This window comes from Colletotrichum fioriniae (genome assembly GCF_027942845.1).
Source record: "Colletotrichum fioriniae strain IMI 355084 chromosome Unknown scaffold_7, whole genome shotgun sequence".
In the NCBI taxonomy this organism is placed as follows: domain Eukaryota; kingdom Fungi; phylum Ascomycota; class Sordariomycetes; order Glomerellales; family Glomerellaceae; genus Colletotrichum; species Colletotrichum fioriniae.
Window position 1 is genome coordinate 222,208 of NW_027076843.1, and position 25,490 is coordinate 247,697.

The 25,490-nt window shown below is 50.7% G+C and overlaps 8 protein-coding genes across 8 annotated transcripts; 5 read left to right on the forward strand and 3 right to left on the reverse strand.

Moving 5' to 3' along the window:
- Positions 1–2,338: 2,338 nt before the first annotated feature.
- On the reverse strand, positions 2,339–3,742 carry N0V96_006264 (uncharacterized protein; the record flags this gene model as incomplete). Its single annotated transcript, XM_065757659.1, has 4 exons — positions 2,339–2,359; positions 2,409–2,765; positions 2,823–3,284; positions 3,341–3,742. The coding sequence occupies 4 exons, from the start codon at positions 3,740–3,742 to the stop codon at positions 2,339–2,341; spliced, it is 1,242 nt and encodes a 413-aa protein (XP_065613576.1).
- Positions 3,743–4,944: 1,202 nt separating this feature from the next.
- Positions 4,945–5,618, forward strand: N0V96_006265 (uncharacterized protein; the record flags this gene model as incomplete). Its single annotated transcript, XM_053190881.2, has 2 exons — positions 4,945–5,333; positions 5,378–5,618. 2 exons carry the CDS (start codon positions 4,945–4,947, stop codon positions 5,616–5,618), a joined length of 630 nt encoding a protein of 209 aa, XP_053051799.2.
- Positions 5,619–6,392: 774 nt separating this feature from the next.
- On the forward strand, positions 6,393–7,295 carry N0V96_006266 (uncharacterized protein; the record flags this gene model as incomplete). Its single annotated transcript, XM_065757660.1, has 3 exons — positions 6,393–6,525; positions 6,586–6,748; positions 6,923–7,295. The coding sequence occupies 3 exons, from the start codon at positions 6,393–6,395 to the stop codon at positions 7,293–7,295; spliced, it is 669 nt and encodes a 222-aa protein (XP_065613577.1).
- Positions 7,296–8,340: 1,045 nt separating this feature from the next.
- N0V96_006267 (uncharacterized protein) lies at positions 8,341–9,201 on the forward strand (the record flags this gene model as incomplete). The annotated part of the gene is made up of 1 exon (XM_053190879.2): positions 8,341–9,201. One exon carries the CDS (start codon positions 8,341–8,343, stop codon positions 9,199–9,201), a length of 861 nt encoding a protein of 286 aa, XP_053051797.2.
- Positions 9,202–11,163: 1,962 nt separating this feature from the next.
- N0V96_006268 (uncharacterized protein) lies at positions 11,164–12,009 on the forward strand (the record flags this gene model as incomplete). Its single annotated transcript, XM_053190878.1, has 1 exon — positions 11,164–12,009. The coding sequence occupies one exon, from the start codon at positions 11,164–11,166 to the stop codon at positions 12,007–12,009; it is 846 nt and encodes a 281-aa protein (XP_053051796.1).
- A 2,369-nt stretch (positions 12,010–14,378) lies between these two features.
- On the reverse strand, positions 14,379–16,151 carry N0V96_006269 (uncharacterized protein; the record flags this gene model as incomplete). The annotated part of the gene is made up of 3 exons (XM_053190877.2): positions 14,379–14,553; positions 14,610–15,847; positions 15,921–16,151. 3 exons carry the CDS (start codon positions 16,149–16,151, stop codon positions 14,379–14,381), a joined length of 1,644 nt encoding a protein of 547 aa, XP_053051795.1.
- Positions 16,152–17,047: 896 nt separating this feature from the next.
- On the reverse strand, positions 17,048–19,474 carry N0V96_006270 (uncharacterized protein; the record flags this gene model as incomplete). Its single annotated transcript, XM_053190875.2, has 3 exons — positions 17,048–17,946; positions 18,725–19,070; positions 19,127–19,474. 3 exons carry the CDS (start codon positions 19,472–19,474, stop codon positions 17,048–17,050), a joined length of 1,593 nt encoding a protein of 530 aa, XP_053051793.2.
- A 1,799-nt stretch (positions 19,475–21,273) lies between these two features.
- Positions 21,274–22,292, forward strand: N0V96_006271 (uncharacterized protein; the record flags this gene model as incomplete). Its single annotated transcript, XM_053190874.1, has 2 exons — positions 21,274–21,505; positions 21,628–22,292. The coding sequence occupies 2 exons, from the start codon at positions 21,274–21,276 to the stop codon at positions 22,290–22,292; spliced, it is 897 nt and encodes a 298-aa protein (XP_053051792.1).
- Between the last annotated feature and the right edge of the window lie 3,198 nt (positions 22,293–25,490).

The following is a 25,490-nucleotide window of genomic DNA, read 5'->3' on the forward strand; positions in this document are numbered from 1 at the left end:
GCAATGATAGGGGCAATCCGACTCAACCAAGAGTAAATGTTGGTTATGCAGCTCAAGGAAGAAAGTCTTTGAAAATCTGTGACTCAGACTTAGTAATAATACACGACAATGAGACCCAACTCAGTCGCAGGATGTTTCTGCACTTACCCGTGGGAGCTTGACCTGACGTCTGATTCATGAGATTCGCGGTTCAGCAAAAATAGCTCGGCGCGCAGAGAGTCTTGGTGGTTACATTCCTTCTCCTTGGTGGCAACTCAGAACGTCATACGGCCTTGACTTCTCCAGTGGCCGTTGTCTAGGCATTGCGATGGCACTTTTCTGTCACGCCATTTTCTTTTCGGACTTGATATTGATGTTTTGTCTTTTACTGCGTTGCTTTCAGTGTATCGTGTTAATCGTGGTTGCGAGTGTAGTATCATTGGGGAAGGACTTGACTTCATCCTTCGGAATGTCATCCAGCTGATGGCAGTCGCACTGCTTCATCCGTGTGAATACTAGAAGCTTTTCCAGAACCGCAAATTCAACTTTCAACTTGATGCTGTAGACGATGGGTTTGCTGGTTGTCTGGAAGACAAAATAGCCCGTGTACTCCAGGATGACGAGCCCGGTATCGAGAAGGAATACCAACACGAACATGCTGACAAGAAAGCTGAGCAGGACCTTTGCCTCCTGCGCCTTGAATTCGAAGAGGCTTTTGAAGTTTCGAAATCCAGCCCTGACGAAGATTCCGGTGATGAACATTTCCTGCAGAGTAAACACCATCAACGATGCCTTTTCGAATATCTTGAAGCGATTGTCCCAAGCTGGGCTATTGCCTGCCCAGACGCCAGCGAAGAGGACCGTTTGCGGGATATGAACGCAGAAGAAGGACGTTATTATCATCGCCAACACCAACCGGATGGTGATGCGATTGTAAACGACGAGATGCAGTCGTGACCACAATACGACGGACTGGCCCGTGACCATACAGTACCAGCCAATATGAGCGAATATCCCTGGTATCACCGTTTTTGTCGGCTGCATAAACCGACCCAAGCCGCCACAGGCATGAAGCAGGATGCCGGTATTCGCGATCAGCATGCTCCAAAAATATCGTCCGCTTCGTCGTCGAAACCTCGTGAAGATGAGGACGTATAACTCGAGGGCGTTGTAGATGCCAGCCGTCGCTAGGCACGTAATCGCGATTGCCTCCTCGGTTGACAGGTTCTGACCTATCGCCCCCTTGACCTGCGCCATATCCCGAGGCGAGGGGGGCCAGAGAGGCCGATTTCTTTGCTCAAAATTGTACACCAATCGATGGTAGATTCTACTTTTGACTCTGCGATAATAGTGTGAGCTTAGGTGTAAGCCCGATGGAGATAACTGGAGCAAGCGGGGCCGACAAAGTCCGAGAAAGACGACATAGTTGTTGGCCGGACCGAGATGGTTTTGATGTGTTTCACGGAATGCTATCATAGGGAAGACTCGGCTTCCCCCGACCTTCTCGCAACAGCAAGGTTCGCCCGATCGAGTCATTGAAACATCTTATCGTTTTGCCAAGATACCTTGTAGGCACACTTGGGATCGCACTCTCGGACTCTGCCACTTTGCAATGGTCTCAGTTCGTCTTGCTATCCGTGCAAACGACGATAAGGGGACCGAGCGTGAGGGATTGCCCTACCTATCAAGCAAAGCATGCCTCCTTTCCATCGTTCTCGCTTCCCCTTACGTCAAGTTTCATCATACTCACCCAAAGTTCGCCGCGATTGCTAGTACTGGACTTCGGTTGGCTGTCGAGTAGCTGCTTGGTACGGATGGCGAACACTGCTAAATCTTTGCTCGCCTTGGCTGAGCCTCGCTGTATCAACTTGGACACTATATGCATAAAGTTTACTCGGAATCACTTCCAGCCCCGAAAGCCTAAAGGCCGCCCCATGAGCATTCAATAGCGCTGCGCGACAATGGCACGTGAATAGGTAGAGATGAGCCGCCTTAGTGAAACTTAATACGGATGTAGTCTTGAGACTAAATGAGCCAAGAATCATCATCTCATCCCAGGCCACGTGGTATCATTAGATCTAGACGTGATTCGACTTCAGACCGCTTCATTGACTTTGGCATCCTCCTTTGCGGCAATTATGACGACGCAGTACACAGCAACCGCGGCGAAGAACACAAATAAGGCAGTGATTGTACTGAACCATCCGACGCCAATGCTTTGAATTGCAGGCAAACATGAAGCAGTACCGACAGCTGCAATAGCGTATCGGAAGAAGTAATTCCCCGCTACATGAACACATGTTGTTAACATTTTGATGTATGACACAAGATGTGGTCTGCACGTAGAAGAGGGACGAACCTATGACTTCGGCGCTCCGGCCTTTAAACACATCCAAGCAGTACGTGTTGATGCTGGGAAATGCGATTACCTGGGCGAAGCCCTGGATAAACATGCAGATTACCGGAAGTGGAATCCCGCCGACCGCCTTCTCAATGGACCAGCCGTAGACGATGATACAAATAGGGATCACAGCTCCCATAGCCACAAATGAACTCCTCAGACGGTCCTCGGGGACTCTACGACCCCTGATGTTGATCCAGTGCTTGACGGTTCGGTCTGCCCAGCGTCCTCCGGCATACGTGCCAAAGAAGAAGCCACATCCTGGTGCGAGGAAGAATAGTCCTGATTCGAGCGGCGACGTGAGGTTAAACCTAGGGTTGATGACGTATCGGATAGGAGTGAGCAATGCTTGCATGTTCCAAACCAAGGCTGAAGCAGCCACTCCCTATGTCGCATGATTAGAACAGTTGATGATATGAAAAGGTTTCGGAGTGGAGCTTACAGCCACGAAGAGTTTAGGTATCAGCAATAGAGCTAGTACACGGAACGGGTTTGCCCAGTCCCAGACCTGGGCTACCTTCGCCTTGGTGCTCAATCCCTTCAACTCGTCGGAGCGCAGTCGGTGGCTGGTTTCTGGGAGGAATGCCACCGCAAGGATTGCCGTGAGTCCGGCAAGAGCAGACTGGAACCAAAACAATGATCTCCAGCTATGGAAGTTCACCATAACGCCGCCGATGAATGGTCCGAAGCTCTGACCGATGAGAGTGCCATTGAGAAAGAATGCAAGTGCGGTGCCCCGTTCCGTGGGCTTGTAAATGTCGCCGATGCAGCTGGAGCCGAGCACCAGATATGCCGTACCCGTGAACGCCGAAAACATACGGAAGACGAAAAATGCTGCGAGGTTTGGCGACAGGGCCGTTCCTACATTGAAGGCAAAGAAGGTACACGCTGAAATAATGCATGGCTGCGTGGTTTCTGTGAGCTGGTGTTAAGATATTGGACCAAAACTTGTCAACCTACCCATTTCCGACCGTACACTTGACTGATGGGGCCCCAGAAGAGGGTGCATATACCCATGAATAAAACGTAGATGGCGTTGCTGACATTGATGGTAGTTCCAGTTGTGTCGAGATCGGCAGCAATTTCGGGGATGGCAGCCAGAAGCAACAAGGAGGAGACTGTCGACGCAATCCCACCGCACGCCACAACCGCTGTTACGAGCCTCTTCTTGGCTGGCGTGAACCTGTTGTAAATAGCCTCGGTGTCTTGGCGGCTTAGACCAGCATCGTTGACATCGACGGCTGGCACAATACTGCCACTCTTCTCCGCATTGGAAGTTGTCGGCACCAAGTCCGGGGTTTCGGGCCGGCCGTCGCTGCTCGGCTCCGGCTTCTCAGACTGTTCGATCTCATCGTGGGACATGTTCGCGGGCTACCAATGTGGGACGAGAGACCTGGCTTGGCTTTCTCCGTTCGACCATGCGGGGATAAATCTTAGAAAAGACCTTGACTTGGCAACCGCATAGCATTGCGCAAAAATGAATGGGGAATACAAGTTTTTCAGAGCTAGCTGCCCGAAAAACTCGGCAAAGAAAGGATGTTGACCGACGGCATTTCGAGGCATCCACCCGGCGGAAACGTCTGCCACATTTCACCTGGCTGACTTTTCCGACCTCGGTGACTGGACTGATAGATCATCCCCCGGAATAGCCCAATTGTCCCCGCAAAATTGGTAGATGAATTGCTTGAAACAGAAGCCATCACTTCGTGTCCACGAATCAGACACTGCCTCGCTGAATTCATGGTAGCATTGCTGGGGCGCGGGGGTTAGCCGCGACGGACATCTCCCGACGGGCTTTCCCCGGGGGCTAGCAATTAAGGCCAAATGGTGGGGGTTGACCGAGATCGATACTAGAACGGCAATGTTTGTGTCTCTATGGACATATTTGCGTGGTATCTAGAGCTCCGAGATCGGCCGGCTCCGAAACAAACGGCTCGGTCGCCGAATGCTCAACAGAAATCGGTGTCGAGTGGTGTCAACGGACCTGTCGACCTGCGAACCTGTGCCGGGCTCGGCTCCGGTGATACGGAATCCTATTTTGGAACGAGAGGTACGGAAGACATTATGTGGTTGAGCCGCATCTTTATCCGCAAACTTGAAGGGCAGCAGTGGAATACTGCGTGGGGGACAGATGATCACTTGCTATTCTTGCAAAGTCGCTTGCGTAAATATATATATATAAAAGCATAACCTGTCGCAGATACAAGAGCTCTATGAGAGTTATTCAGAGCATATGACCGTCGATCAAGCTTTTCCTGAGCTTGGTTCCTCAGAAGCTAGCACTCAACTTTCATGTTCATGTTATTGGAGGGGATTGATGAGGAGCGGTACAGAGTAAGTGAGAGGTGTGCCGATAGCCGGGCTGATGATGACCCGAGCAACAGAAAAGATTCACTGCGGGGAGTGCGGGCATAACATGATTGCCCTCCCTGACTCTTTGTCATCTGAAAGCAGAGAGTTCATTCGGGGAAACTTTCATCCTATCTGCTCTTGGACAGCACTAACAGATGCCACTCCTCCGACCCTGACAAGCAGCATCCTCAAGCACTTACACAACTCGCACAATGATGGACAAGGGATCGGGTGCAGCCAATGACACGCAACCTCTCAACATCGACGACTTCACCGCCGCGCTTGAGTTTGACTTCATAACGTCGAACTTTGTTAACAATCAACAACTCGATATTACCAGCTTTGGACCCGGACAAGTCGAAATCTCGCAAGATTTACAGAGCGTTGGTTCTATTGAACTTCTCGGTGATCTTGGTGTTGAGTCATGTCATCAACAAGATGCATTTGCGATTGGCCCCGCTGCCCCAACCGCTCTCGGTAGCCAACATGTCAGTATGGACTTTGCCGAAAGGCAACCCGTGAATAACGTCAACCAATTTGACGAGCCTAGCGTATTTTTGTTTTCGGAAGCCTTGGGCGATGGAGAGCCTATGGGACACCTGTTTGGCAACGAAGGGAACAACATACCATCACTCCAGCCTTCAGATACTACAACGCCGCCGAAGATCGGAACTCGCTTTTCATCCAAGTCCCTCCGCATTCTGAAGACATGGCTGGCCAACAACAATCATCACCCGTACCCAACCACGGAGGACATGGAGATATTGCAGCGACAAACCGGCCTCAGCAGACAGCAGATTACCAATTGGCTGGCCAACACCCGCAGACGGACGCGCTTCAAAGTGCCGCCAAAACGTCCGCCTTCTCCAGCGATTACCTCTACTAGAACAATGCCCATCGACATTCCTGCAGGCTCCAGCCTTTCCGACACTTTCCAACACTTGAACCCTCTCCAAAGATGGCAGGTTTCGCCTCCAGAGCATGAACCTGCGTCCGTATCGGCAATTGCCAACGCTGTGTCTGGATTTTCGTCAGAAGGAGAAGACTTGGGTGACCGATCATTGACAGACACCATTCCAACGCGTTCCTTATACGGGCAGTCTTCGGCGAGCAGTGCAGGAACGTCTCACTCCAGTAGGAGTTCGGCCAACTCAGCATATTCACACAACTCTCACACGTCTCTGAGGTCTCTCGAACCCCTTGGAAAAAGCGCAGTCAAGCGGAGACGGCGTCGAGCGCTGGCAAAACGCCCCGAGGCTAAGGGTACAGGAACCCTGTGGCAGACCAGCAACACATATCAGTGCACGTTCTGTACAGAGACGTTCAAGACTAAACACAATTGGCAGCGTCACGAAAAGTCGTTGCATCTGTCTCTTGAGCGTTGGGAATGCGCTCCGACCGGTGCGACTGTACCAGACGCTAGCGGGCAGCCGGTGTGCATCTTTTGCAGCGAAGCGAACCCGAACAAGGAACATTTAGAGAAGCACAATTATCAGGCATGTAGGGACCGTCAGTCTGAAGACCGAACATTCTATCGAAAAGATCACCTGCAGCAACATTTGAAGCTGGTTCATGATGCCAAATTTTGAGGTGGCCTATGGGAGACTGGAAATACGAGAGCGAGATTGTACGTTCCCGGTGCGGCTTTTGCGGCCACACGATGTCTTCGTGGACAGATCGGATTGATCACCTGGCCGAGCACTTCAAAGACGGAAAGACGATGGCAGATTGGCATGGTGATTGGGGATTCGACGACAATGTCTTGAACATGGTCGAGAACTCGGTGCAGCCTTGTAAGTGTTACCATGTTATCGGAGCATTACAGCGTGCAAAATCTAACTGATGCTGCCTAGACTTGATTCACATGGAACGAAACTCGCCATGGCCGTTTACAACGAAGCAAGGCGTCCCAGAGACACCACCCAATGCCTACGAGCTAATCAAGCTGGAGCTTGAACACTTTTCTGCCGAACACCAGAATACAAAGGACGAGATACCTACAAATGCGGAACTTCTGTACGAAAGTTGCTGCGTCATTTTTGGGTGCGACTCAATCTCATTCTCTAAGAGACCTGCAACGTCAACCCAGAGCTGGCTGCGAGATCTGCTTATGTCGTCCGAGTCCATCGTACAGCAGGCGCGGGTCCGACCGATGAAGAACAATGCAAGGGCACGATTTACGTATCTTAGCATAAACGGCAAAGCGTGCATCTTTGAGGCTTGTGGGTTGGAAGAGCAACTGCAGAGCTACGTGGAGATTTCCAAGTTGATTGAGCCACAGATTTCCGACGAGGAGTTACAACGAGAGGCCTGCAACATTGTCGACAGGATCGAGGCTTCTTCGCCCAACCCCTCGGAAATATTTACGAACTTTTTGTTTAGTATCATCAATGGCTCTTCTCACTGGCTTGCCGCATTCCGTCACCGGACTGGACTCTCGCCGTCGGAGGCGTCGAATGCCATTCCTCCTTCCAACGTATCTGAAGCAGTTCTAGGCTCCATAGCAGCTGAGGCCGGTCTCGAGTTCTCGGGGGGCGAACCTTTCTTCAGGAAGCACACCTGATCCGATACAAATGAATGCTGCCGGGAGCAAGACGGGCGATATCAGCAAGGTGTACTCGACCTCCTCGTTCTTTGTCAACGACGACAACTGCTACAGGAAATTGATGAAAGAGCTCACTCGCTTCGTGACCATCACGACGTCGCCACGCAATCCGAATAGGCGCATTCCCACCGATGCCGAGCTCCAGCATCAGGCGAGGTGGATTTCTTTTGAAGAGTAGTACCCCTTAACGATTACTTGTAACAAACCCAGAGCTGACAATAGCCTAGTGACGATCCATGGAACCAGACTCCAGCGGACAACCCAGACTGGCTTCGAGACTTCAAGCGCGAGATGGGCATTCTCGATGATGAGTCAGGGCCCAGTCATTTATGAAATAGATCTTCGCCTCAAACGTGGCTGTAAGAGACAGGGCGACATTCTAGTGGAACTGGTTCATGGTGCACAACCTCTCAGCCCCCATGCGGATAGACTCCACGCGGAAGGCGTAGCAGGGCAATTGAACTCGTAATTCTCTACATTCTGGAACGGAAATTATTACTCATCGAAGTACTTAGAGATGATGACTCTAGATACCTTAATTCAAGAGATTTTCTTGCCGCTGATATTGCAGCGATACCGGCGAAATCCACACACGCCCTACGCATTTGGAGCGCAAGTAAGGCGTAGGGAGCAGTTGACATGGATTTTATGGGGCTTATCCGAAGGGACTAGTCCATAATCTGTCCCATTGATACATTACCGCCCTAGGGCGTGAGTCTATCTCGCTAAAACCACTGCTTTGTCACCCTCATCGAACGGAGTGATTTTGTAAGGTACTAGTAGTGTGCAGAGCATTGAAGCGAAGCATTTGTTCCTTCAGTACCAATGAATATTTTCTTCAATGAGAAGGCGTCTTTCCCACTTCGAAAGTCAAAGTGTTTCCCATCTCGCGCAAATTGACCTAGGATTCGAAAGATCTGGCGCCTATCTTCATTTGTGCTGATTTCTCCCTGTCGGCCTCTCAACAACCACTCACGAAACTCCGAAGACCAGGCTTTAGACGATGCGTGTTGGTTTCCTTGGTTTGGGGTTCATGGGCACTCCCATGGCCCTGAACCTCGCTCACAAATTCCCACTGACTGTGTGGAACCGAAGTGTTTCCAAATACCCGGCGCTCACACAAGCTGGTGCTAAGATCGGCGATACGCCGGCGGCGGTGGTTCATCAATCCGATGTGATCTTCACGATGCTCTTTGACGGCCCGGCGTTAATCTCGATTTTCGACAACGACTTTAAATCGGCACTCCGCGGCAAGTCTCTAATAAACACGAGCTCGATCCCTTTGGAAGTCAGCGAGCAAGTAGCTGACCATGTTCACAAAGCGGGAGGCAACTTCATCGAAATGCCGGTCAGCGGCAGCAAAATCCCGGCGGAACAAGGCAAATTAGTGGGTCTCATGGCCGGCGATCCGGCCCTCGTGGAGAGGATGCGGGCGGTAGTGGAGCCGCTTACTACCGCCGCCGTGTATTGCGGGCCAATCGGCTCAGGCTTGAAGACCAAGTACGCGGTCAATCTCTACCTCAACACCATGACGGTCGCTCTTGCAGAGTCGTTCAGTCTCGCTCGGGCGCAGGGCCTCGATCTCGATGCTTTCGGGCAGGTACTCGACGCCGGACCCATGGCTTCCGCGTATTCCAAGATCAAGGTCGCCAAGATTGTCAATGGGGATTGGAATCCACAAGCATCTATGAAAGATTGCTACAATAGCATGCAGCTCATTACCGAAGCCACGAGGCGGGCGAATGTACAGTCGCCTCTGGCAGAGTTGTGTCGTTCAATCTACGGACAGGCGAGCGATGCTGGCCTGAGCGAGCAGGATATGATTGCGGTGTACAAAGTCTTTCAACCAACCCCATTTTCATGATATGAATATAAGAAATACTTAAAATCGCCCAGACAAAGGGAGCGTTGATCTCTGTGTACAAGTTTCACAAATGCCGTTGGACTGTGGGAGCCAACAGTTCATGTAGGGAGGTCTGACCTGTCATATCTGTGTTCTGCGCTCTATTCTTGTGATCCACGCGCATCATTCCGGCTTCGCCTGTGAGCGCTCTCCGTGGGAGACATCATGTCTTACCAATATTGCTTCCCAACAAAGTTGATGGCAACGTACGTTTCTTACCCCGCGGCTTTGCATGAAGCTCGTGTGATACAAGGAACCAGCGTTACTGTCAAGAATGCAGTTGGAGCTAAGATTGCTGGATCACCGACGCTTGACCGGGGAAATAACCTCTGGGGGGTACTGGTCGAGACCACTGTAGCCTGTGCCGCATCGACTGTGCTGTGGTTTCTCATTCAACTCCACACTCCTGCATCAAGATACAGCACAAACCAACAACTCGAAAATGACAGAATCATTCCAACTTCCCGAAAATTTGACTGAAGCGTGCTCGGCTTATGGAGCCGATGAATTTCCGGCATTTCTTGAGACGAGCCTCTACCCTCGAGAAGTCCGAGTAACGGGCAAAAGACGATACAAAGAAACCGCTAGGATGACGTCGGATTCACGTATCAAGGCAGCGACTGTCCTCGATGGAGAGAATCTAGGTCACAAATTTTGGGGACCAGTACACGAAGTCTAAGGTCATCGGCACCGACCTTAGCCCCATCCAACCCAGCTGGGTACCCCCCAACGAAGAATTCATACTAGACGATTGCAATTTGAATTGGACTTGGCCGGAAAGTCATTTCGATTTCATTCACCTGCGGTCCCTCTAGGGGAGCATTCCAGATTGGCGGGCTCTGTATGCCAAAGCCTTCAGTCACCTGAAACCCGGGAAGTGGATTCAGAGCATCGAGATGGAATATCGAATCAAGTCTGACCATGTCAATTTTCCTGCCGACCATGTGTTTAGTCGCCGGGCTGACATGGCGTACGAGGCAGGCCAGAAAATAGGTCGGGCTTTCACAACTTGCCAGGGTCACAACATGAAGAATCTTTTACAAGAAGCTGGATTCATCGATATCATAGAGCAAAAGACAAAGGCACCGTTTCATGGATGGCCCAGCGACCCAAAGTTACGGGAAGCTGGGACCTTATTCCAACTTGTATCTGATGAAAGCCTGTCTAGTTTTGGCATGCATCTTTTTGAACAAATCTTGGCATTGATACGCGAAGATGTTGAGTTGTTGATTTTAGAGATGCGTAAGGTGTCGTGAAAGAAATCCAATTGCTATTCTGGACTTGTTACTTTATGGGCTGGCTAAGTATTTGTAGGACAATTGTATATGGAAGAAGGCCCCTAGCCAACTAGACCTCTTGTCGGATTGAGCGTCGCTCGGGACTGCGTCTGGTACGTAACCCACATATTCAGGGGCTTGGAGAGCGGTGGAGATCCCCGAGCACGGGCCTGGGGCAGAGAGACATTGTTGTGGTTGACGCTTGGCGGAGTATCCAGGATTGGTCTACGAACAGGTTCCCAAGAGAAGATACGAATTTTACGGCTAGCTTATCAAGCAGGTCAATTTACTGACCCCATTTTTGTTCCAACGAACTCTGACTCAACCTGTTTGATGAGTCGCGAGAATGACTGATATTGTCGGTTGCCGTCGGCTCAACTATGGACGGAGTAACCCGAATGCCACATACTCAGTGGTTGAATCTGCATATTTGGAGACCGGCATACCTAGTCACAAGACAGCTCAAGGTGTTCGGCCATGATCATGGCGGGGAAGCTGGAGTAAGACTGGTCAAAATGACGTAGATAGACTGTAGAGACGGTCATCGCCCATGAAGTTGACCATTCTCTTTGCAGGTTCAAAGGATTTTGAATTTTGACTCTAGCATCAAACAAGGAGGAACAAAGCCCGTTCAAGTCCACGTGAGATGGCATACAACGGACCACAAGAAGTCCAGGTGACAAAATCATCTGATGGTATTACCACAATAACCATCAACCGAGAGCATCGAAGGAATGCAATTGATGGACCGACCGCGCGCAAACTCACCGACGCCTTCCTAGCCTTTGAAAACGACCCTTTCCAGAAGGTTTGTGTTTTCAATGGAGCAAATGGTACCTTCTGCGCCGGGTTCGACCTTCATGAAGTCGCAAAATATGGGCATGTATCCGGGAAAGACGGCTACAATGGGCCCATCATCGACGACAGTCATCGAGTTCAAGGCCGAAACATCGGGCCCATCGGCCCATCGCGAATGCAAATCAAGAAGCCAGTCATCAGTGCCGTGTCAGGTTATGCCGTTGCTGGAGGGTTGGAACTTTCTCTTCTCGGTGACATCCGTGTTGCCGAAGACGATGCCGTCTTTGGAGTCTTTTGCCGACGGTTCGGCGTCCCCCTCATCGACGGCGGCACTGTTCGCTTGCAAGCCATCGTAGGCCTTGGTCGAGCCCTCGATATGATACTCACCGGCCGTGGAGTATCCGCAGAAGAAGCCTTGCAGATGGGCCTGGCTAACCGGATTGTGCCCAAGGGCCAGGCTCTGGCAGAAGCAACAAATATTGCTCGACAATTGCTGGCGTTCCCACACGCCTGCATGAACACTGACAGAACGAACTGTTATTACTCGACTTACAATGCTAGCTCATTCGAGGATGCTCTGAGCAACGAGTTCGACCAGGGGATCAAAGTGATCAGCACGGAGAGTCTCCAGGGTGCAATGGAATTTTCCAAGGGAGCAGGGAGGCATGGAATTTTCGAAAAGGCCAAGATTTGAGGCTTTGGCCAGACTGACGGCAGATTGGAAACTGGCCGGGGTGAATTGCCGACATCGGAATCTGTAAACTTTAGGGAGCCGAGCCAGGAAGAAGGACTGGCTGTTTTGGACTAGCAAAGGGCGCAGAATGTCATATGGAGACCTTGTCAAGAGTGCACTCGTTTCGCTGCCTGGGGCGCCTAGTGGCCCACGTATGGGGCAGGACGAGAAATAGCCTTGGAGTTGGGAGTCAACTATGACTACCATCCATGAGAAATGTTCAAATTATTCTTCCTTGATTGGTAAGTAAGGTAGAGTAAATAGGCTGTTTTGAGACTGCGGGAAGTTTCAACTCGCCAACGGGATGGATCACGGCATTGTTGCGGAGTAGTCGGCGTAATCGGCGTAGAGTCAAACACGTGTTTAGCGAAGTCTTTGCAGGCTTGCACATAAGTGGAAATGGACTAGCTAACTAATTTGAGAATTGAGGCGTGGTACGACTCTTGTTATCCCAGCATTCATGATTGCTTTGGCAGAAGCCATGTTGTTTAACTCTTGTCCAACTTCAAGAGCTTCGAACTGTTACCTCTCGGAATTCCTTCAACATGCCATCCGACCAAACTAGCTTCAATCACCGATCCAAGTCATTGGCATTAGCCTTCAGTACCAGTGCTCCTACCGCAGTCTCAAGCGGCATATTCGAGGAGAAAGGTATCATGCGGGCAATGGGATCTGGTGTGATGGCAATAGCAAAACTGATCGGAATGCCAACGAGAAGTGACGTGGAAGTTCACATCGACCATCACTACACGTCGAAGATATACTCCGCAAGATCCCAGGTTTCCGGCTCTGTCAGGGTAAACACGCAACAGGATACGGCGTTCGATTTCGTTGAGATCAATCTCTTGGGGAAAGCCACTGTTCGGCGGGAAGATGTCCACGTTATGACCGAAACGATACATACACTGCTCAAGCTGTACATGCCTGTACCCGAATCAGCTTACCCATCAACGAGGGTATTCAAACGTGGACACGCCTACTCAATACCCTTCAGCTTCATCATTCCGCATCAACTCACCAGCAACGTATGCCAATACGAAGTCCAAACAGAAGCAGTGCGGCATCACCATCTCCGCCTGCCGTCGTCATTGACCGGATTTGAGAAGGATGACCTAGCAACAAATATGGCAAAAATCCAATACAGCGTGAGGGCCAGGGTTTTCAATATTGATGAGGGTAGTCCCGTGCAACTACCGGCGCCGATTCTTGAGTCTGAGCATTCGATTAGCATCCTTTCGCCATCCCCAGAATATCCGCCCCTGGTCCTCGATGAGCACGATCTTCATTACGTTCTCGAGGATACCAAACCTGCCAGAAAGAATTTATTTTCTGTACCTACAGGTCAGATCACGGCCGAATCATGTCAGCCACAAGCAGTCCGTTTGAGCTCTGATGGACACGCGGCATCCAGTTCGTCAGCCTACATTAACATCACTTTCCGCCCCGCGGCGCCAGATGTGCTACCGCCGCAGGTTAAGATCAAGTCTACGAGGATACTGGCACAAACCTGGGTCTCTACGCGACCGGCACAAATATTCCCCAACATCGGCGGAAATCGAGAACCAGTCACACTATCTACACTTGCTATCATCGACGCCACGAACATTACACCGTGGATTCAACACGTTCACATTCTGGAGGACGGGAAATCTGGAAGAACGAAGGGAGGTAATCGAGGATCGAGAGACATCACGGTGATACGCAACAGCAGCATCCCGGATGATAGTATACCAATCACACATACGTGTTCGACGCAAGTCGACTTCAGACTGCCGACCTCAAGCCACGTTTTCCCGCCGACCTTTCACTCTTGCTTGATCTCGCGGACTTATACTCTCGAGATCAAGCTTACGGCGGGAGGAGCTGAGCTTTCTCTGCTGGTGCCTGTCCAGATATTCATGGAACAAGAAGGTGGACGCTCTCAGACGTCCACAGAGTCGGAGTTGCCCAGCTGGGATGATGTTGGAGGAGAAGCTGTCTACGCACGTTTAAGAGAGCATCGCCGAGCGCTTTGAGGGAACAAAAATCCACTAAGCGGACGAAATCAACCAATGGTGACGGCTGTTCCGCTCAAAGAGCAACATAATCCATGGCGAGTTTCTTCATTTGGAGCTCGGAGTGGTGGGACGAAAACCACACCCATGAATCGTGTCAGAAAACAGAAAGGCGCCGCTTAGCAAATGCTAGAGATACCAAGGGTAATTAGGGTGAATTTACGCTGTATTAATATCTTGTGCACGACTAAGTACGTCGAGTTCTGTGATCCATTCCTACCCAAATACGCCGGAGTCATTCATGATATTCGTTACCATCAAATCGCTGTCACCCTACTATCTATACAGTGCTTTCCTGCGCTTCAGCTCGATCTTTGCATCAACAGGAGGGACAACAGTGACGCCGACCCACTGGTGTTTGGGCCTCTCAGCCAGCGGCTTGACGTCGTAGTTGAGGAACAAGTTGGCAACTACCATCTTCAGCTCGTGGGCGACGAAGAAGCGGCCAGGACTGCATATCATTAGTTCTATGACGATGGCGACGATGAGAGAGAGACAGCTGCTTACCAAGCGTGTCGGCCGTGTCCGAATGGCAGATGAGCATCACTTGTTGTGACCATGCCAAGGTTCTTTAACCTCAGCCCCTCATCCAGATTGCGTTCTGACTGCGGTTTCGCCTCGTACTCTTCCCTCTTCCTGCTCGTCCGGAACGCGTCGTACTCCCTAGCGTTGGGGTTTAGCTCGTCGTCGTGGTGAAGGCCTTCGAGGTTCACGGTGAGGAACGTGCCTCTCGGCAGATGCCACCCCTCCTGCTCGTTGGTGATGCCCTCCTTGGCAATGACTTTGCGCTCCATCAGGGTACAGCTGAAGTTACTGAGCCTCTGGCTCTCACGGATTGCACTGTCGAGGCGATACAGCCGCGATAGTCCATTTTTCGTCCAGCTGCCGCCCTCCTCGCGAAGAACGCGTTCTGCCTCTTCTCGGATACCCTCGATATAGCCCTTCGCCGGGTCAGAGCTCAGCAAGTCTAAGACTATGCTGTGGCCGGTAATGACGGTCGTGTGGATCGCGGCAAACTGGATCGGCAACAATCGCTTCGAAATAACGTAGGGGTCAAGTTCGAAGAACTTCTTCTCAGCCTTTGCCATGCGGATATCCCAAGTAATAAAGTCTTCGGGTACAACCCAGCTCTCGTAGGCCGGATCCCCCGCCTCCTTCTTTGCCATATCGTCGAGTCGTTTCCTGATGACCGGTAAGCTATGCTTCGAGGCTTTGCGCCACAGCCACCAATTGGGTAATGCGATCAAGGGTCCGAGGATGGGCAGGATGGTCTGGGGAACCATGTGGAGTGCAAAACAGTTGAGGATGACCTGGTCGACGAACGAAACCATAGCCTTGCAGAACTCTTTGGTGCGGCATACGCCCTCTCCCACGAGCATGCGGTTCGTCACGGGCGGCACAATCGTCAGCCAGGCGTCCCAGAGGTTTAGAGTCTTCCAGTCCTCGGTATCCGTACCAAAGGCCTCGTCAACAGCGACGGAGACCTCTTCTTCAATCGCGGGGATCAGTGTGCTGAGGTGACGGGCCAGACTCTTGTGGATTACCAGAGTATGCCACACATCGTCGGCGTAAACCTTTCCCAAGAAGTTGTAGTCGCTGTATAGGACGTCGTTATGCGCTTCGTGGGCGGAAACGACCGAGTCAGGGTACTCGAGGAGCCATTTCGTGAGGGATTGCGGGAGGATGATGTCGGGCGCTCTACTAGCGGCAGCGGGGACTACAAATGCGCGGTTCTGCTTGTTGTACTACGTTGTCGCATACCAAGTCAGTGTCTCTTCTGGCTTCGCCAAGTTCCTTGCGCCGGGAATGATAGCATACCTTCTTGTAGCCCTCAATAACCCAGTCTCGGTAGCGAAACATGTAGTAGTAGAAGTTCTTGAAACGTGCGACAGTGCCCTTCCCATAGCCCACAACGGGGATGTTCTCTGGGTATGTGGGCTTCCATGTGTGATCGAGGATGAGGAGACCAACAAAGACGATAAAGAGGGAGCCGAAGACGCGCCCAGGCGTCAGCGACTCAGTGATTTGGGCGTGAAGACTGCCCGCCATGGTGACGTAGTGTACAGCAGAGAGCTATCTTTCTCTGAGCATCGTCGTCTCTAGCTTGCAGAGAAAAGGAACTGAGATCAACACAGAGTATAGGAGTGAGACGGAGATGTGTAGGTGGAACTTCGGACCTTAACAACAGACCGTTCAGGAGTCGACGATTGGTAATGCTGGTTTGGGCTTCAGGTCATGACGCACTGGCTGCATTGGCGGCTAGACTAGAGCCTGTCATTTGGACGGGACTTGAGCTGCCGGCGGATACCTACAGCTCTACTTTAATTAGGTAGCTACATTCCTTTTTCAGCTGCTTCCAATAGTCTCTGACAACGAACAATATTCTCTCCAAAGTTCCTTATTATGCCCCTCACTGGGCACCGTTTGCTCCCCACAAGAGCTCTTGATTGGAACTTTGGGAGCATGTCTGTCGGATCCTGCGTGCTTAAGCGAGGCACGCTGTGACCTGTTTCAGGTACGTGCCGTCTCATCTTTGCTCTCGGCCGCGATGTGTCCTAACACAATAGCACTGAATTCTTGTGCAAATTATGTTAGTGCAGGTTCATGGAGGGGTGGGAAACCATATGCAGGGTATCGCTTCCTCTTGTCTCGAACCTTGCTTAGAAAAGCTAGGTGTATCGGGGTGGTCTCCGCCATCGCACTCGTATTGGTCGTGTTTCCCAAGGGCAAAGAAGTGGAAAAGACATAAGACCATCCTTCACACAAACTGAGAACTGTCGGATATCGAACGAAAACGAGTTGATTTTACTCAATGCCTGTCTCCCGTCCAGCACAGGGGACTCGTTGGCGAGCTTCTGAAGAGTTAAGTTGGAAACAACCAGCCCTCCAAGAATTCTCCTTGAGCGGCGAAGGCCTTCTTCATGTCTGCCTGTACCCATCCGTTATCACCTCAATGAAAGCTTGCCCACCCTTCCGGCTGACCCGGACGCCCAACAGACTCGGCCGTAAACGCACTCGACAGCGTCAAACGAGCCTCTGTCAAATGTAACCCAAGTCTTTCCACCATCAAGCGTGATGTCGGACCCAGATGGTCCAACGGCGACAGCCACCCCACACAGCCCCGGGGCCCATGATGAGCCCGATCGGTATCCGCCCGGAAACACCTCCGACGCGGTCCATGTCTCTCCGCCATCCTCAGACCATGCTGATGTATGGAGGGAACCATTGGCCACGTTGAAGTCGCCTCCAGTTGCAATGCCGTTTTGCGCATCTCTGAATCGTACCGAGAACACCCCAGCCGAGCCACCACCCGCTATCGCACTGCCCGAGACATCCCACTCATAACCGTTTGCGCTCCGGAAGACCCTGCCAGGATCGATGCCACCCGATGCAAGATACCATCGACCCGCTGTGGTAGAGAGGCAAGTTCCGCTGGCTGCGAATCCGAATTCTCCCTCTAAAACGGAGGGCATGCCATTGGGGTCCACGATAGTCCAAGTGTTACCCCCATCGAGCGTCTCAATCAATCGAAACTTGCCATCGACTGGGTCGCTCACGGCAATGCCCCTCTTATCGTCCTCAAAGTCGACGCAGTTGAAAAACGCTGATGCCTCCTCATTGGCGAAACTCTGCGTCCAAGACTCTCCTCCATTGGTCGTGATGTAAATGCGCGAGTCCGCTCCTTCGCCAATAGATAGGACGATTGCCTTTTCGGCCGAGAAGGCCTGTACGTCACGGAACTGCAGTTCGGCGTCTTCGGTCGACAATTCGGGACCAACTGATTGCCACGAAGCACCGCCGTCTGTGGTGCGTAGAACCGTCCCTCCTGTACCGGATACCCAGGCTATTTGGTCCGACACAGGCGACAATCCTCGAAATTGCTGTTGACTACTGGTCGGTAGGATGTCCCATTTCAAAGTCAGGTTCACGTTCCGCTCGTGGACACCTCTCGTCACTGCCAGTGGAGACGCGCTCGCGACAAGAGTCAAGATGAGTGCAAAGAGGTGCCTCATCATAGCGTTGCAGAGTTGATTGATCGGTTCGATACGAGTGAGAAGAGATGATCGTTCAAGAGAACTAGGTCTGTACCTAGGGTGCATGTAGGTATTAAGTCGGGGTTCGTATTGGTTTGTGGTACGCCAGCCTCCTCATTTCGTTGCTTGCCACCTCAACATCCTTCTCGCAGATCATTGACGACCTTCCAATTCGGGCCACATCGTCTGGTGATGTTTCTTCGTCTGGACCCACTCACCAATCCCATGGTCCTGGCCCCTGGGATCTGTCATCCTAGAAACACCATCGCTCCGGTCCTGAATGCACCTATTCTCAGCTAACAATGTGTTCATAAAACACTTAATTTGCGTCATGCTTTGCAATTTCCTTTCCTTTAATCGTTTTTTTCACTCATTGGCCTTAACTGTATACTTTTATCATCGCTGTGCAAGCTCCAGAAATTTGTGCGTAGTAAGTGTATCCAACCTCGGCCTTGTTTATTCTTCACTACCATACTCACCCTTTGAATAATAGTATGTACATATGCACCAGATATAATCAAGCATCAACTTCTTTCTGCTCTCCGGGAACCTCGGGAGGTCGTCGCCTGTTCATTTTCCCTCACTTACCTCCAGTAGTGAACTCGCCGTTCGCAATAGCGTCAGTGATCTCTTCGTCCGCGCTGAAGTAGACGTCCAGATCACTGCGTTTCTCTAACAAGAGGTCAACTACCATGCGACCGAAGACGATCTCGCCAGCTTCACCCAAGTGTGTTCTATCGGTGCTAGCCAGGTTATAGTACTGCGCGCTTTTCTCCCCAATGGCGTTGACGTAGTCTATGCTCGCCAGGTTGAGGTCAAGCCACCTGACGCTGCTGGCCTTTGCCGCTGCGATCGTTTTGCCCCTCCATTCAGCAAGATCTTGGACCACTTCGCCACCTTCAAAGCGACGGCGAGTAAGAGACGTGATGAAGATCTAGACATGGTGTTAGTCACCAGAATTGGTTCACTGCACATGAGGTGTGAACCCACCGGAGTCGCCCCAGCGTCCCTGAGCTCGGCAGCGATGTCAACCAGATTAGCTCGGAACTCATCCAAGGTAAGACTCTTCTGGTCATTGTGGCCGAACTGAACAGTGACGATGGGCTCGTAGTCAGCCCTGGTATCGTTGATACCCTGCAAGAGTGAGGCCCAGCGGCCGTTCGACTTCCAGGAGACGGTGGTAGAACCGCTCTTGCCCCTGTTATCGCCCTTGGCGGGGTCTTTGAGATAAGACAGGAAGCCGTCACCCCAACCTCCATTGACCGCAACGGTGGAATCGCCGATGAGAAATAAATACGGAGGCTTCTTGGCTCGAGCCACGGGCGTTCCCATGGCCATCGTTGCCGCCAACGCAAGAAGTGATGTGAGAATGGTGGATCTCATGACGCAAAGTTTGGAAGCTAGAAAGCTAGTGATGGCGAAATAATTGCGATCTTGTCGACGATGTCTGAATATACTTATTTTATCAAGTTTGATGATCTCCGAGATTCTGAGATTCTGAGATTCTCCGATCTTAGTCCCGACATTGTATAACTTTGATAGTCCCCTAATACATCCCTCAAGAGCGTCGCCATCTCTCATCTTTGAGGTCTCCCATCATGGTCACGGACAATGTGATTGCTGATCCACCAATTGAATCTCAACCTTTCGGCCGAGAAGACGTGTCGAGCTGAACTGACGCCATCTCATCTACATTTCTGCGCGTGGACGAGGGGCCCCGTAATGGACTTGCCGGCAGCAATGGTCTTTCTCGGAGGAAAGGAAGTTTTGAGGCTATAAGTCGACCACGGTCAACGCCTATCCAGGAAAAATACATGTACCAACCCTTTAGTGCAGCATTGATGACAAGTTGGAGTTGCCTGCGCTTTGGAGGTCATACACGCACAATCATTGCCCCGAAGTGGCATACACACACAGAATTACATCCCTGTGGATACGCTGTTCGGGCTAATGCGGGTCGATCCGTTCAAACATACCAGGTTCCTAGCCACCGTGTGTGGGTGTGTTCAGGTGAGCCGTAGTGATCGTCGTCTGCGTGTCCAGATCTGACGGGCTGACGGAGCAAGTCTGTCGGACTCCAGGACCAACATTGGAAAATAAATTCCACATTTTGGACAAGATGTTCGATACGTGCAAGTTTATCCATGACAAGCTGCCCGGCCCGGAACAATGTTTTCCAACAGGACCATCTCCATGGCCTGATATTCCACTTTAGGAAGATGAGATGAAAATTGGTTTGTGGGATACACGAGTGTTAATGATTTGAAGTATGGATAAAGTAAAGGTGTAGAGCTTTTCTGCTTCGCCTTACTTTGAAGCAACAAGGCCAACTAAGTAGTCATCCGTTTCTAGCAAGTCGGATTCAGTCAGCCAGGAAATCACTCACTATGTTCATCTTGTCATCTACAGAAGGCGTAGGAGTAGGCACGTCGAGGCAATATAGGTTCTCCGGCCAGTGTTCCACATGGGGACATGAACAACGGCGTAGAGCCCAAGGCAGATGAGAAGTGGTCAAAACGCATCTCAACTGAAGCCACATCTACTCAAACGCACCTACCGTAAATAGGCTTTACGCATAAGGATGGAACAGAGACTAGGGCCGATCGTCAAAGCATGGCATCCTCGTGGCAGTAGGCTAGGATAAAGCCCAATGTTACACTCGTGCTCCAAATGTCAGCGTGTAAGCGCGCAGGAATGAAAATTTCAGGACCAGCGTAACGCCTGTTTACTGCATTCTGATGGGTTTCACCAACACGCTAAACTTCTGAAAGCGTGACTGTCATCCATCGGATTCTCGCCTGGGCTCTTGGCGTTGAGATGACTATACCTCACTCAGACTCGAACCCCTGCCTTGAAAAGCGTGCCCATGTCTCAACATGCGGACTGCTCCGTCGAACACACACAAGGGGCATCAAAGGGATATCGATTGCCGAATTCTTGAGAATTGTGATGAATCCATATTGAGTCTTGTAGTAAAACCCAATAGCTCGGCTTGGTTACCGTTTTCAACTTTTGCGTTCGTTCTTTACACACTTTTCAGTCGCTCTTTACATCAGCTTACCTGCATTCTATTCACTCATTCGAGAACCGACTTGAGCCAGTCTTTCTGTTATTTTCCTCAATCTTCCTCTAGCAATATGAAGTTTGCAAATATCTTGGAAATTGCTGGTGCAGCTGGTGCCTACACAGTCACTGTGGTTGACAAATTCACGTACAAGAACATTGATCCTGTAGTTATACCGGGCCAATATGCCAGCCACATGCACACATTCTTCGGATCTGATGCTGTGACGTTGAACACAACCACCTCTAAAGAGTTGCAAGCGGGCTGTGCCACAGCAGTCAACCCCAACGACTATTCCTCTTACTGTAAGTCAAGCTCTGTGGAGGAGATATCTTCATCAAGTTATTAATTTTGAAAAGTCTGTTTGTTAATCCGAAACCAGGGGTTCCTACTCTATTTTACAAAAAAGAGACCGCGAATACCCCAGTTCCCATTAGTCGATTCAGTGCCTATTACGTTGCGATCGAAAAGGTAGAAGTCGCCATTCCACAAGACTACAAGACTGTCGTCGGCAACGCCTCCGCGAAGTCCGAAGCTGATACCGAGCCTCTCGCGGGCATCCAATGGTTTTGCGAGGGCGGCCCCAGTGCAGGGAAGGATGTCAATGGCTTCCCATCCAAGACCTGCAACACCCATCTCCAGACGATTCTCCTGTTCCACGACTGTGTCAACCAAGAGACACTCGAATCCACATATTCTGGAATCCAACACTGGACCGCAACTAGTAAGCCTGCTAACCGCTGTCCTCTTGGTATGAAGAGGATGCCCCAACTGCGCTTCAGCATCCGCTATGATCTTCGCAAGGCTTTGCCTAACGGCTGGGAGGGAACCGCACCCCTGGAACTGGCTTGCGGCCCCGCCTACTGCACCCACGGTGATTTCATCAACGGCTGGCTTCCTGAAGCTGCTGAGAACATGCTGCTTGCGAATTCAAAGCGAGATTTCGCCGGTGTAGATGGTCCTGCAGGAAAATACAGTGCAGGATCTGTCTGTGGTGCTCAGAACGCCACGGACGCTGATCCGGAGAACGGCACTTCCGACTATTTGACCAGCAAGCAGATTCTCCAGAAGCTTACAGACCAGAAGGCTTGATTCAGTGGGGTTTTTTGAGTTTGTCCGGCTTGGTCAAGTCTCATTGTGTGCGCTGGAATGCCGGCTTCTTTCTAGTTAGATCTATCTTTCAAGACGAAGAGAGCGAAGATGGTCTCGGCCTCAAAATCTGCTGGGGTTCCCTCACCCCTGTTGAAAGTCTTCTTATAGACTATTGGATTTATTCCTGTGCCCTGTAAATCGATGGAGGTTACAGTATTGGTTCCGTTGACTGCTCTTGTATTACTACTAAAACATCACTTACTGAAGTCAATACTAACTGGCCCTATTCCCATATCATTCCATCCCCGAACACGGCTTTTGCAAAGACGTTGCGTGTGTATCGCCCATGGAAACCTGTGATTGAACTCAAAACGCAGATCTTGTGCGAACTGTAGCGATCAAATTTCTTGAGCGGAAACGTCAAAATTCCAGGCCCGATCGTGTCTCAAGTCAGACAACTTCACGAGGGCAAGGTGGCAATCAATAAACTGGAAGGCCTAATTCGCCTTGGTTACGTTGAGTGAAGCCCTGGTCTCATATCTACTGTTTTTTGTTGTTTACAGCCATTCAGTGCACAGTTTGTGTGTCATTTATTTGGTACCGTGTGGCTCACCAAGCTTTACGGCATTAAACATCCGATGGACCACGACCTATGCCCAAGGGTGCTGCACCTATGTGGCGGCTTCACCACATTTAATCAGTACATGCGTAAACGAACCCTGCTATCGGAAGGAAACCCGACCATATTATCTTGTGAGTCTCGACCGCAACTGTTTATGTAAGTTTCCCCGCATGGTTTAGTGAGGGCGGTACTTGATTTCCGGGAGAATCATTAATCATAATGAATAGTATGTCTACCTCAATAGGCCGACTCGCTTCACTTGAAACGCTTCGGGCATGGCTTAAAGAAAACTCTCACCTCAAGCCCGATAAGATGAGCCCAGTCGGGGAAGTTCTCATAAGGTAGGTCAAGCGTCTAGGTTGGGTAATACCTTAATCAATAATTGCCGGGAAGAGAGACAGCGGTCAACGGTGGAGAGCGGCGGAGAACGGTTGGCGGGGTCAATCCCTCGGGCTGCTGAGCTGCTAAACCCTGCGCATTGACAGGTTTTGTTTCCCGTCTTGTTTTTTCTCTTACTCCATAAACAAGTCCATATTTGATCAGGGTTGCCCTAAATTATTCTCATGTCTATGAGAAATCTTCTCTTTCTGATCAATTCAGAGTTTTGTTTCTTGAGAAGGTGGGTATAAGCTGAGTAGGGAGCCATGGGGTAGGGCCTTGATAAAATGCGCTGTTGGTTTGCAGTATTGGGGTATCCTCCTTATTCGAGTTAGGTACGTCGTTACGACGGTACTGAGCGAGGTAGCCATCTTCGGTCTGGGATTGGCGACGTACTAAAGTACTAATAGCAATCTAAAGCAGAGAAAGATATTTCCCAGTAACCAGATGGGGCCAAAAAGACGCAACACGTGCATGTGGATCCGAGTGTACCATTGCTGATAGGGAACTCGAAAACCGATGTTGAGTCAATCTATCTTCTTTCATTAACAGTGCCTCAACTTTGTCTACTCACTACCACCGCAATAGAGGAGATCGGCCGTCTTCAGCAACTCCTTCACAAAAGCTCAGCCAACTCAAGGCAAAGACGTGTTTCATTAAATATTCGCATTTACGTGCAATTGACAGGATCTGCACCGAAAATGTCGCAAACGGCCGTAAAGACAACATCCATACAGTTGAGAAATATCCACGGCCCCATAGTATCTTCACCATCTACAGACTTCCACGACGACGAAGACAGATCAAGGTCAAGAGATAGATCCGGCTACCTTGAACGTGATGCCTCGAGTCTCAACGAACTGACCTTCCCCGAAGGCGGCTGGCAGGCGTGGCTGGTGGTCTTTGGGTCATTTTGTGCAATGCTTTCGGTTTTCGGCCTCATTAACTCAGCTGCCGTCTTTGAGTCTTATTTCTCTGAAAACCAACTCGCTGATCATTCATCATCCGAGATCGGATGGATCTTCAGCTTGTACCTTTTCATTGTCTTCTTTGTTGGCATTCAAGTTGGTCCTCTATTTGACCAGTACGGTCCCCGCGGCCTTGTTGTCGCTGGTGGCCTTTGCATGTCTGCAAGCCTTCTCTTCTTGAGCTTATGCAAAGGTTTGCCCCACCCACAGCTTAACTCATCATGGTTTCTAACAACGGATTACACACAGAGTACTATCAAATCCTTCTGGCGTACTCAATTCTAGGTGGCCTGGGTGGTGCCCTGCTGAACTCACCCTCTTATGGCGCTATTGCTCACTTCTTTGACTCGCGCCGAGGCTTTGCCACGGGCATAGCAGCCACAGCTGGTTCGATAGGTGGAATAGTGTATCCTATCTTACTTCAGAACCTGTTTCCGACCCTCGGATTTGGTCCGACAGCGCGTATTCTCGGCTTCATTCTCCTGGGACTCACAGTACCCGCGACTCTCTTTATTCGTTCTCGGCTGCCAAAGAAGGAGGGACCTGGGTCGATATGGCCTGACTTCACCGTCTTCCAAAACCTCAAATTTACCCTATCGGCAGTCGGAATCTTCTTTATGGAGTGGGGTCTCTTCGTTCCCATAACCTATATCATCTCTTATGCCGCGACTCTGCCCGGCAGCAACGTTCACTCGTACACAATTCTCTCCATCCTCAATGCAACATCAGCAGTCGGGAGGTTTCTACCAGGCCTAGCTGCAGACAAGTACGGAAGATTTAACGTCATTCTCATCACCATCGCCCTCTGCTTCATCACAGTTCTCGGTCTTTGGCTGCCCTCGGGCAACTCTCAACCAATGCTCTTAACTTTTGTGGCTATATTCGGATTCGCAAGCGGAAGTAACTTAGGGCTGGTTCCGGTCTGTCTAGGCCAATTATGTGACGCGAGGGAATATGGGCGGTATCTGTCCACGGCAATGATGATGGCCAGCTTCGGCACTCTGAGCAGTTTGCCAATTGCTGGTGCCATCCTCGAGGCACAGGAAGGGGGCCAAAATTGGAAGGGACTAATCTTGTTTTCCGGTGTCTCTTACTTTCTTGCTTTCATCTGCTACGCTGCGGTGAGGGTGCTGGCCGTGGGGTGGAAAATCTCAGCTAGGTTTTAGAAGAGCAGTCAGCATATCTAGCAATGACTTGAAGTTTAAACAAGGGTTGTATTTGCAAGCCTGC